General features: G+C 41.9%; 1 protein-coding gene across 5 annotated transcripts in view; it reads left to right on the forward strand.

Annotated features, from left to right (window-relative positions):
* RAD51B (RAD51 paralog B) overlaps positions 1–12891 on the forward strand; it is a 618412-nt gene that overhangs the window by 577992 nt on the left and 27529 nt on the right. The window contains exon 12 of one of the 5 annotated variants that reach the window (XR_008699625.1): positions 3420–3572. The exons of 3 other annotated variants lie outside the window; for them this stretch is intronic. Coding sequence is in view for 1 of the 2 variants with exons in the window: in XM_055538417.1 (XP_055394392.1) it covers positions 3420–3500 (81 nt within the window). In the remaining variant the exon portion in view is untranslated. Of the gene's footprint in view, positions 1–3419; positions 3640–12891 lie in introns of those variants that run through there. One more of the 5 variants, XM_055538417.1, reaches the window with a different exon arrangement.

Consider the following 12891-nt stretch of genomic DNA (forward strand, 5'->3'; position numbering starts at 1 on the left):
AATAATGCCTCATGGAGGCTTGGGGGCTTGAAACCCACAGAACACCTAAAAGAGGTGTGTTGAAATATTTCATGGCCTGTATGTACGTATCCAGACCCTGCCTCTCCCTTGTTGGAAGCCTGGCAGGCTCCCTTCCTCGTCGTGGAAGAGGAGTTGGCATTCTCTGAATGCACTGATGTCATGGAGTAGAGGAGCAGCTCTGAAGGTTGGAATTCTATCCAGGAAGGACAGGATGATTAAGTGGTTAACTATGTAGCTGGATACTAATTCAGATTCCACCTCTGATTCTATAAGGAGAATTCTATTATCCCCTTCTAAGGCCAATAATAATGACTATAAGATTGATCTGGTGGTGGTGGTGTAGCCACTAACTCGTGTCTGACTCTTGCAACCCCATGGACTGCAGCCCTCCAGGCTCCCCGTCCATGGGATTTCCCAAGCAAGAATACTAGAGTGTGTTGCTATTTCCTTCTCCAGGGGACCTTCCTGACCCAGAGATTGAACCCAGGTCTCCTGCATTACAGGCGGTCTCCTGCATTGCAGGGAGATTCTTTACTGACATGAGGGAAGCCCCATAAGATTGATCTGCTGCTGCTGCTGCTAAGTCGCTTCAGTCGTGTCCAACTCTTTGCGACCCCATGGACTGCAGCCTACCAGGCTCCTCCGTCCATGGGAGTTTCCAGGCAAGAGTACTGGAGTGGGGTGCCGTTGCCTTCTCCGAAGATTGATCTAAGTCATAATAAATCTTTTCTAAGGCCACCATTACCAACTTAATGAATAGGAGCCTTCTGAGATTCTCAGAGGATGGGCATCATCCAACTGCAGAATACATTACTGATTTTCTCCAAACAAAAAGCTAAGGCTTTCACTGTGCTTTGTTGCCTACATTTCTTAACAGCTTTCAGAAGGGACTCTGTTGGGGGATCATCGTTATCTTAAAGCACTCATCAAAGAAAAATAGAAGTGGGGGTGCTATATTTGTGTACCTTCTCAGATCCTTCAATATTGGGCCAAGAATTAGAGAGTAATCATTTCTAGTCTGTGGGGGTGAACCCCCCAGAAATTGCTAAGAGCCTCTTACGTACTGCTGGGAATATCTGAGACTCCATCCTTTCCAATGACTCTGAATCCAACCCCATATTGATTCATCTGGGCTGTGTCCAGGAAGTTCCCAAATTCTTTAACACAGTAACCACTAAAGAGGATACTTGTGCGGTTATTTGATGACGCACAGAACTTTATAGGTCTTGGGGTCAGATATATGTTTTATATTAGAAGAGCAGAATTTTAATGAAAAGGAAGCAGGTGGTGTGCACTAATGTGAATAGAGTTTCTGGTGTCTCTGAAATGTCCAGCATTGTATGGTGTTGTTACTTCTTTCTTCTAACCAAGTTTCTTCCATTAGCCTGCAAAGGAGCTGATAGAATGAATAATAGCCCCAGACACACCGTGGGAGAACTTTTACGTTTTATTGCATCAAAAAGCTAGGATGATTTTTTTATTCTCTCAGCAATTAAAATTAATTCATAGTTCCTAGCCTATAACAAATATATATACATAGCCCTTTGTATTCACCTTTAAGTACCTAGAAAAAAGATTCTCCATTGTGAAAACAGGTAATGATATTTTAGAATTACATTCTAGCTTTGTTTCTAATTAGATGTGTGATCTTGGGCAGAGGACTCTGAGTCACAGGTTCTTCTATAAAATAGATCTAGAAGATGAAGCAGTGCCATGTTCTACCTCAATTACTATTTTGTACAATGGGAATATTCTTCATTATTTATGGTAGGGCTTGCCACACTGCTTGTGCTGAACCATGGGCTACAACCCTAGGACTCTGCACAGTTATTAATATTTATTTGGCTAATGACTTCCTTTTGTAATGTTTCTTGACCAGTGGTCAGAAGAATACCTCTTGGAATCCACTAGTAGAACTTGTTAGCATTCAGATTTCTGGGCCCTCCTAGACTAAATCAGATGGTTCTAGATATCTGCATGTTTTATACATTGCCCAGGAGATTCTTAGATACACTGGGTCTAAGATCCACTGCCAGCTGATAGCACATGGTATCCTCTGTAATATGAATTACTTTAACTCTTTTTAATCTTTGCATCCAGTCTTCAAGGTCTTAGCTCAGGATCTACCACTAACTGGATGACTTGGTCACACGTTTTCATCTCTGATGGCTCAGATGGTAAAGAACCTGCCTACAATGTAGGAGACCTGGGTTCAATCCTTGGATTGGGAAGATGCCCTGGAAAAGGGACTGGCTACACACTCTGGTATCCTCACTTGGAGATTTCCATGGACAGAGGAGCCTGGCAGGCTACAGTCCTTGGGGTAGCAAAGAGTCGGACACAACTGAGCAACTTAAACTTTTCATCTCTCTAGGACTGTTTTCTTATTTGTAAAATGTAGGAGCTGGAGTATTAATCTCTAAGGAATCCCTGGGTTTTAATAGTCTATGATGGTAGTTCTCTGGTGACTTGTTAGAGTTCCGGAACCAAGCTTAGCAAATCCTATTTCTTGAGTCCCTACTATGCCCTGGGCATTGTGCAACTTTTACATATTCTTTATTTTTTTCTTCACAGTAACCTTTGATATTAGCACTATTATTATTCACTCTTGACACTTAAGGAACTGAGGCTGGGAAAAGTGAAGCAGCTTGTCCAAGTCTGCTTAGCTAACAAGGGGAACCGCAGTGAACTGGGATTAAACTGGGGTCATAAACACATGAATAGTTGCCAGAGTTGCTGTGCCCCCCATGACTTCGAAAGGCCTGGGGCTTGTCCAGCATGCCTTTCACTTACTCTGCGTTCTACTATCCCAGCAAAGGAGCCTGGTGTTGGTTTCCTTAGATGTTTACTTGGCCTCTTGCTTAAGCATTTGCCTTTCCTACTCAGTAACAGTGAAAAGACCTTTAAAAAAAAAAAAAAAATCCCAGGGCTGGAAACATTTTGTTTCCTACAAAAAGAATATTTTGCAGCCAGCTCTGTGGTCGAAAGTATTTTTCCTGTGGTCTAGGGATGGGTTGGATCCCATCTCTTCTTGGCCAGTGTCTGAGAACTTAGCCCATGGCTTCCCATCAAGCACACAGTACGTTGTGTTTTTTTAAATGAGTGTCTAGTGATGTTGAGTGTGTGCACAAGTGGACGGATCCGTTTATCTGGGTGTATAAGAATGTGTACATGTACCTCTGGCCTTTCCATGGCAGAGAGAACCCTGGAATGGTTTTCCACATGCTGCACACATCAACATAGCTTTTAAGGTTTCATCACTCACACGACAACCAAACAAATTCAGATGCTGACAAAATGAGAAGAGAGTGATATGTGAGCCTTATGTGGATTTGCAAGTAATTAGAAAGCCAAGGGAATCTGAGATTTTGACCTGTCACATTTCTTTCCACTTTCAGATGTTCAAAACCAAGACCTGGGGCTGGTTTTATTACATGGCAGGGTGGTCTGATGATGATGGCAGAAAACGTGAATTCTGAGATCCGCCTCCAGCCTGGCCGCTTGCAAAGTTCAGGACACTGACCTTTGCCCAGCCTTGCATAAGTCACTGCTTCTCAAGGACTGCTTTTTCCTGTCTAAAAACATAAATTAAAAAAAAAAAAAACAAAACCACAGCTGTATGCTTCAAATAATAAAAGCTCTTCCATGGGAGATGAATCTCAAGCATTCCAACAGAATTTGCAGATAAGAAGTATTACTAGTACTAGGTACATTTTCTTTATTCATAATTTATGTGCTTTCAGTAAAACGTTGCAGTGTGTGGTAGTGCCTAGAACTTTCTACCCTTACTTTCTTTGCTCAGGCTGTATTACCTGCCTGGAAGGCCCTTCATTTGAAGAAATACTACTTGTTGTCCTTTATGGTGTGGCTTGGATGATACCATTTCTTTGCATTTGTCTCAACCACAAGGCTCTCTGTTTTCCCACTGAGTGTGGTTTTAGGTAGTACTTTCCTGCCACGTTAGGCGTTCAGCTAAATTAGAAGGCAGGGCTGACTCGATCCTAAAGGTCCCGGCACAGTGCAGAGCAGATGGCCAGTGTGTGTTTGTTGACTCAAATGGAATTGACTTCTCCAAGCATGACAAGCTCCTGTTTGCAACTTCATAATTCTCTGGTGTGGGTCCTCTATGTAGCTGTCCAACTGGGGACATTTTGAAAACTCAAGGCATCATGGCTATCCAGGGAGAAAAGTTGTAGTCATAGTCATGGGATTTGGGAGTACCATTTGAAGAAATAAGCAAATCCCAATGGTGGAAGGAGTTATGAATCCTTTTGTGTTTACAATTTTTGAGAGGGGGAGATATTAGGGAAGAATTGAAGGGCTATTGAAATAGAAACTAAGCCATCATGAGTGGTTCCCTTGAGAAGGGCAGGGATTGAGATAGAAGTAGACCCCATGCCCAGGTTCAAGCATTGGTGACATTGGCTATAGAGCTGCCCCTACCCTGGGATGCAGGAACTGGCCCATCCAAGTGAGTCCGTGGGAAAGGATGACCACAAAGAGATCAGGGTTCACCAATGGGGAAAAGCTGGCCTTTGCTCCACTTCCTCACAGAAGGCAGTGGAACTATTCTCACGATAGGGTTGGGGTGGGGTTGGGGTAGTGGTGGTGATTTTAGTAAACCAATTTTCCGATGACAAGCATGTTTCTGTTTTTACCCCTTAACAATGAGACAACAACCCAAATAACAGATCCCTCAGTACATTGAAATGCCAAGGCTAAATGAACTGGTGGAACTTTGTGGCTTTGGCTCTTGGCTTACAGGCGTATCCATGCATTAGGGCCATGGCTTGGCAGTAGACAAAGCGGCTGTGTGGGTCCGTAGGGAGCTTTCTGGCTCTGTGGCTTTCTTTGATATGCAATTGAACTTTGGCAAATTTTCCCTCTCAAGTCTCTGTTTTTGAGGTTCAGAGGTAGATAGAGACTCTCATTACAGGCCCAAAGCTAACAGCAGACTAGAACTACAGGATATCTTCCCACTTTCACACTTTGCTTTCAAGGCTAAAGAGCTGGCCCACAAGGCTTACAACAAAGGGACAAGTTAGGGGTGGAGACTGCTGAATTCTCTTCCCAACTTCATACATCTCTAAACCTGTAAGCTTGGCCAGAACTCTTAAATTTTCTTTCTTTCAAAATGAAAAAGATCTCTTGCTTGTCAAAGGACCAGTAAGATCATCAATTTACTGGTTTTCAATGTAGCTGTTCTTAACAACAACAGCTAACATCAAATGCTTAACCACTTACATGGTCCCATGTAATTATCCATTCAGTCATCACATCTTTGTAAGATAGGTACTATTATCCTCATCTTACAGATGAAGGAATCAAGGCACGAAGAGGTTAGGCCATTACTAGTTGTTGCTGTGCTTAATTATTATTCACTAAGTTAAGGTCCAACTCTGCAGGTATATCTTAAAATTGACTGGCTTTCCTGAATCCATTTCTCCTCAGATTTTATCACTGGGCCAGAAATAATAAAATTATTGGAGTTAATAGAGTTAGCATTCTTAATTGCTGACTCGCCTTAAAGTGTAAGTAGTCTTTGGCCATGTTCAAGTTACATCATTCTTATATTGAGAAACCTTAGAAATTAAGACTTTGGAAAGTGATCGATTTGGTGAACAAGGGGGATTATCCATTCTATTGAACTTGTACAGTAAAGAGAAAACAAATGTGGTATTGGGCTGAGAAGAATTTTAAAAATTGAAGATAGGGATTCTATTTAAGTGCCAAGAGCAAGCCAGTGGACTCCAGGGGGGCTGAAAAATGAGGCTGTATGCCATGGTTTGCGTCTAGGTTATGGCTGTGCACCTTCTGTCCTACTCATTTCTGTAAGAAAGTGCCTTTGTGGGGTAGCGTTTGTGCTTTCTATAAATGCCCCTGGGAATGCTGATGATAACATTAACTGTCAGCCATTTTTGTAACAGGAACATGATGAGAGCTATACAAACTTTATCTTTACAATATACTATGAGATGGGTTTTTACAGTACAACTATGAGATGGGTATTACTACTCTGATTTTACAGTTGGGGAAATAGGCTCTCTGAAGCAAAAACAACTAATAAATGGTGGAAAATGGAGTCAAACTCAGATTTAACTCTGAAGTGACTGAGCCCTGATTTTCTATAAGGAGACACCTCTCTTCCATTTTCAGCCTGTGCTGTATCCACTGGCTTGAGGTCTGGCCAAGGGTGGGATTACACACTCTTTCTGTAGAGATGGTTTGCAGCGGTCAGTTTAGAATCAACCTGGGACTTTGCTAAAATAATCAGAGTTGCTACATCGGTAGAATGTAAGCCTGGCACTCTTGGTGGCCATCTTTGCCACTATCCAGAGGGAACCTACTTGAGAATGACAGTGAAGTCAACCCAGAGGGAGACAAAACCAAGAGATTCCATGAGGGGGAGAGGGGGAAGTTCAGAGGTCATCATTTGAGGCCCTGGATCCAGCTGTGCCTGAGGTCACATACCCTGAAGATTCCAGTTATGTGAGCCAATAGGCTTCCTTCTTATTTAGTCTCAGTTGCATTTCTGTGACTTGCATCTGAATAATACATGCATTAGATGTTCATAATTGTGTACCAATGTGCAGCCAGAAAATTCTAATAAGGAGAACCTTTATTATTAAAGGGGCTTCCCTGGTGGCTCAGATGGTAAAGCATCTGTCTGCAATGCTGGAGACCCGGGTTCAATCCCTGGGTCGGGAAGATCCCCTGGAGTAGGAAATGGCAACCCACTCTAAGACTGTTGCCTGGAAAATCCCATGGACAGAGGAGCCTGGTAGGCTACAGTCCATGTGGTCGCAAAGAGTCAGACACGACTGAGCAACTTTACTTTACTTTCATTTTTATTATTAAAGTGGTTTATACCCTCCCATTAGGTAGAGACCAGTCCTGATTATTCAGGCCCACCTTCCATGTTTCTAGATGATTCTACTCCTGTGCATCTCTTCTTCCTCCTTTTACATTTGTTGAACCTCTCACTGGTTTCCTTTCAGACTTTTTCTTATTCACCTCCACTATTCTATAGAGAAAAAAAGGCGAGAAACTCACATTCAACAGCTTTTCTGGTTTATGAGGCTCTTTGAAACAGTTCAGATAAAGAGTAAGTTAAAAATAATGACTTAAAAGCAATTAAAAAATCATTTTGAGCTTTTAGTTAGCCATGGCTTCTTTGCTACATACGAAGCTTTATGGAAGTACTTGATGTCATTTCTTCCGTGATAAAAATACATTTTCTGGTTTAGTTTCACTTAATCATTAATGATAGGCTGTAAAATATTCTTTCCAGTTCAAAAGTGGCATCAAATAAGTAGCTGAGATTAGTAATAATTTTGGAAATGTGGTCATTTAGCAAGCTGGCATTTACTGAACATCTACTGTGTACTGGACTAAGCTCTGGAAAAAGCAAAGATGAATAAAACATAATGTTCAAAATCTAGCTGGATCGGCAAGGCTAGGAAACACTGACCATAATGTAGTGTGACGAGCAGGAGGACCGTGCAAGCATTGTACGACTGGTCCTGAAGAGGGGGGACCAGGCGGGACGGATGCCAGACCATGGGGGAAGGGGCTTCTGGAGCACCCCCTCCCCCGCGCCAGGCAGTAATCCCTTAGTACTGGATCACGTGGCGGGGGAGCCTTGGGCTGGTGAAATAGTGGAGCCCTAAGGGCCTTAGGAGCCGCAGATATTTGCCAAATGACATGGCAGTATTTCAGTATTTTAACAACTGGAATGGCCTGAGGAAAAGCCTGGGAGTCATTCTGTGATCAAGGCCTCTTAAAATAGAGGGGAGGGAAGAATGACAAAGAATGCAGAGATGAAGGGTAACTTTACAGAGGAGGTGACTTTTGAGCTGGCCTCTCATGAAATTCATTCAGGTGAAAGAGATCAGCCCAAGGTAAGGCATGCCTGACATCTTTAATTAGCAGAGTTAGATTGGGGAGTAATCAGGAGGGGAGGAGGTAAGAGGTGAAACCAGGGCAGTGAGTTGGGCCAGGTTGAGAAGGACCTGCCCAAGAGTTTGAAAAGATACTAGAGCGCCAAGAATGGATTTTGAGAAATTAAAAAATGTGATAGTTCAATGGTGAGGTCCTTTGGTTTATCTGCAAGGGGTCTTGCTTCTCTGATGGAGAGAGAACGCTCATTTTAAGATTAAATGGATATATGATCTACAAGGACCCCTCTTTTATACATTGATCTGATTAATCTGGAAAAGCTAGAAGTACAGGGCTTTATGCCATGAAAACCTTGGACTGCCATTCACCCTGAGGCAAGGGGCTGGGAAGCAAGTGTTTTCTCCCTGTGTTATCTTCTGGATCCCCAAGGCCTTGGGTTACTTCGGCACTTACCATTTAGCTTCTTATGGGCAGGGACCTCATCATATTCATTTTCATTTTCCCTAATGTCTAGCTTAGTACCTAGGACGTAGGAGGTACTCAGTAAATATTTGTTGAATTAGTATAACATTAACAAAGTTATTCACTTCTCAGCAGCTGTTGCTTACACTTATTTTAAATATGGTTTTATTTAATTGCAAAGTATCTATCCTTTTTAGGTCCTGTGTTTTCGTTCTGGCATGATCTACTTTCAGTGGCATTCAGCTACAGTCTATGCCACTCAACAGGAAATATCTGGCAACAACAAATTGCATATCCTGGCTAGATTGCTGACTAAGTATGGCAGAACACTCACTTTCTCTTTAACTTGACTTTCCCTATCTGTATGAAGGAAAGAATGTTTTTGCTTATTTATTCTGAAACAGGAAACATAAAAGTAATGCTTGCTTGTGGGGGAAAAAAGCAAGCAATATACATAGTAGAAGGGAAAATCTCCCAGGGGTATATAATCTCCTAGGCTTTTCTGTGCATATATTAAAACATGTGTGTGCTCACAATATCATCCATACATCATGGATAATCTTTCCATGTAAATATAGTTACTTATCCTTTTTTTCACAGCAGCATAGTATTCCATGATAGGGATATATAGAAATATAGGCAAGAGGATGGCAAGTGGAAAATTCTTAAAGAGATGGAAATATCAGACCACCTTACCTGTCTACTGAGAAACCTGTATTCAGACCAAGAAGCAACAGTTCGAACCTTACATGGACAATAGATTGATTCAAAATTGACAAAGGAGTATTACAAGGCTATATATTGTCACCCTGTTTATTTAACATCTATGCAGAGTACATCATGTGAAATGCTGGGCTGAATGAATCACAAGCCAGGATCAAGATTGACAGGAGAAATATCAACAACCTCAGATATACATATGATACCACTCTAATGGCAGAAAGTGAAGAGGAACTAAACACACTCCTGATCAGAGTGAAAGAGGAGAGTAGAAAAGCTGGCTTAAAACTCAACATACAAAACACTAATCTCATGGCATCCGGTCCATCACTTGATGGCAGGTAGATGGAGGAAAAAGTGGAAACTGTGACAGATTTTCTTTTCTTGGGCTCCAAAATCACTGTGTCCAGTGAGTGCAACTATGAAATTAAAAGACACTTACCTTGGAAGCGTTATGACAAACCTAGACAGCATATTAAAAATCAAAGACATTACTTTGCTGACAAAAGTCTGTATAGTCAAAGCTATGGTTTTTTCAATAGTCATGTACAGATATGAGAGTTGGACCATAAGGAAGGCTGAGCGCCTGAAGAATTGATGCTTTCGAACTGCGGTGTTGGAGAAGACTCTTGAGAGTCCCTTGGGCTGCAAGGAGATCAAACCAGTCAGTCCTAAAGGAAATCAACCCGAAATGTTCATTGGAAGGACTGAGGTTGAAGCTGAAGTTCCAGTACTTTGGCCTCCTGATGTGAAGAGCTGACTCATTGGAAAAGACCCTGATGCTGGGAAAGATTGAAGGCAGGAGGAGAAGGGGACAACAGAGGATGAGATGGTTGGATGGCATCACCAACTCAATGGGACATGAATTTGAGCAAACTCTGGGAGATAGTGAAGGACAGGGAGGCCTGGCGTGCTGCGGTTTATGGGGTCTCAAGGAGTCGGGCACAACTTAGTAATTGAACAACAACAGGCAAGAGGATGATGACATTAACATGATTGAAATGGTACATTCCTTAAATTCAAAAAATTTAAGCATTTTTGGTTTTAATTATTTAAATAAAACAAACAACTTTGATCTAAGCTAGAGAAGTAGCATTCAATAGCTTCACTTCAGAAATAGCTGGCAGTCTACTAATATTTGTTGCCATTCTTTGCTTCATTGTTAACCTTGTCTAACCCCTTCTAGCTAGAAACCCCAAAGAGCACAGTAAATGTTATACAAATACTCCATAAAAGTTGTTCTTTACTGATCTGGACTGAAATGGATCTTAAAATATAGTTGGTTTTTTTAATGTCTTTTAATAGGGCTCACCTTAATTGGTCCTCTCTCTTGATCCTGATTTTAAAAGATGATGGCTCAGAAAACTGCTCCAGGTCACCAAATAAATCCAAGCTCAGAACAATAGGATTCCTTTAGGCCCATCCCCCAAGCTGTCCCCCCAAATCACACTCTCCATCACATGACTTCTGTGAGCTGGAGATTCTGCAGCTGTTTGGAAGAGGACTAAAATCTCTGCTCTTGGGTTACTGAACCTGGCTTTTGTTTTTTTGCTTCCATTCTTTTTTTTTCTTGCCTTTCTTCCTCTTTGGTGTCCCAGTTTTTATAGAGTCCTGGCTGGCTACCCTAGAGATGAATCTGCCTGCCTGTGTATAGAGGAATCCATGGTGTCATTAGGGGAGTTACCTCTAACCATTCTTCCTCATTGCTATTAGAGGAACTCTGTCTGAGCGCTAAGAAAACGTCAATGTGTGGGCTCTTGTCTTTGCGATGAAAGCTTTTGTCCCATAGTAATGAGGCAGAGCTCTCGTTTACTTCTAAAACATGATTAACTCCTTGGGAAGGAGGGGGAAAAAACAGAGTTGTTATTTAAGATGGTGCCCTGGGGGAACAAAGGAGAGGCTTTTCACATTATTGTACCTCCTAATTGGGCCAAGCCAAGGTTGCTGTATACCATTCCAGAAAGCAGTTCCCTGCTTGGTGGCGGGGACAGGAGCTGAGGGGTGACAGATTGAAGCTGACATTGGAAAGGCATGGAACCAGAAAGAGCTTAGGACTTTTTAAGGCCAAATCTTCTGGACTTGCCTCCCATCCCACCTCCAAAGGGCCCCAAGGGAGAGAAGGGAGCTTTGACCACCCACCACCTCCCCTAACCCCAGCTCCCACTCTGCTCTGTGGTCCCTGACATCAAGAGTTCCCTTACCCAGAATTTCTGGGAAAGTACTGGTTTGCTTTATTCCTCACAATTCTATATTTATTGAATTGTTTATAGTAAACAGGCATTATTTATATAATCAGGGAAACATAAAGAAAGCTATATTCATAGTGTGGCAGGGGAAAAAAGAGAGAAAGTCAGTAGTTTGGTAGAAGTGGCAAATAATTCCTTAGTGCAGTCCAGTCAACATTAAAGATAAAAAGTTTATTTGGGATTAGGATACTTTAAAAGGTGCCTAAATTCTTAACAGAGCTGATCATTAGCATGAGGACCAAAAAGGAAGACTAAACACCCTCACCTCCTTCCTTTAGGGGCTCCATGCTAGGCCTTGCTGGACCCTACAAAGCATCCTGTCCAGATTTCCCAGCCCAGAGAACATCTACATTAGACAGTTTTCTACCCTCTTGATGGTCAATATTCATCTGTATTCTTCAGGGTCATGCATTTTAGGCAAGATTATCTACTGACTTATTCTGGAGAAGTTTCTCTGCCTGATAGAACACACTGTTTGTGTTGAACAGGGAGACCAGCTGGAGACACAGGTTTTACCTGAATGTCTGATTCCAATGAGAATTTCAAACCCTCACAAGTCAGCAAGAGAGGGAAAATTTTGACTAGGGACCTTTGGCAGCCCCTCTAATCAGATCCCATGAGTGGCTGCCTAGTGAGTGCACTTGTTCTCAATAGTGTATAAATAAAAGTTTTGGACATGGACATGGGCAACCAGACATGCCCCTCTGTTGATCAGTAGACTTTCATGATCTGCATCTCAATTTCTTCATTGGTTAAATGGGATAATAATAGCATTCACCTCGTAAAGTTGATATAAGGATAACCTGTCTTAGGACAGTGCCTGGCACATAACAAGAACTTAATAACTGTTAGCTCTTATCACTATAATTACCAAGTCTGCCAGGAGTCCTGATGTTTAAAGTAGGCCCCAAATGGAAATCTGATGGGCTCTCAAAGAGATCAGATAGTTTTAGACTCCTTCCAAATCCGATCTGGTTGCTATCAAGCTCTTCTTCCCACGTCCTTTTAAAGTCCTTCTCCTGCAGATTCCTATTTCTTGAATTATTTCAGTCTATGAACCTGTTTCTATAGGTTAAAAATACCTTAATTTTCCAACAATATGTAATAAATGCACCACTTTATATTTATATCTAGTGTAAGATTTAGATACAGTAACATTAAAAATACAAAAGACTAAACTGACAACTCCCAGTTATGCCCTAACAACACCAGAGAGAGTTATTATATGAAGTTGCAGCTTCCTTCCATCTGATTGAGCTTGTTGCAAAGACTGGTTCCAACTAGACTGAGTTGAAGCCCTAAAGGAAAGGATAGGAAAGGTACTCTATTGTCTCTCTGTTACACCCATGAAGTCATCTGAAATCCTGTCTTGTGTTTCCTTCTTGTCCTTTACCCTTTTTTTCACTGGAGGAAAGCTTTAGGGAAATAGTAAGAATGCTGCGGTAACAGAGGGAATTAATTTGACCCTGCTCTGAAGAAACAGTGTGTTGATTCCCACTAGCAATAGTTTCTCCACCCTTCAGAACAGGGCAAGGGATGCGGT

Source organism: Bubalus kerabau, chromosome 10, assembly GCF_029407905.1.
Source record: "Bubalus kerabau isolate K-KA32 ecotype Philippines breed swamp buffalo chromosome 10, PCC_UOA_SB_1v2, whole genome shotgun sequence".
NCBI classification, from domain to species: Eukaryota; Metazoa; Chordata; class Mammalia; order Artiodactyla; family Bovidae; genus Bubalus; species Bubalus kerabau.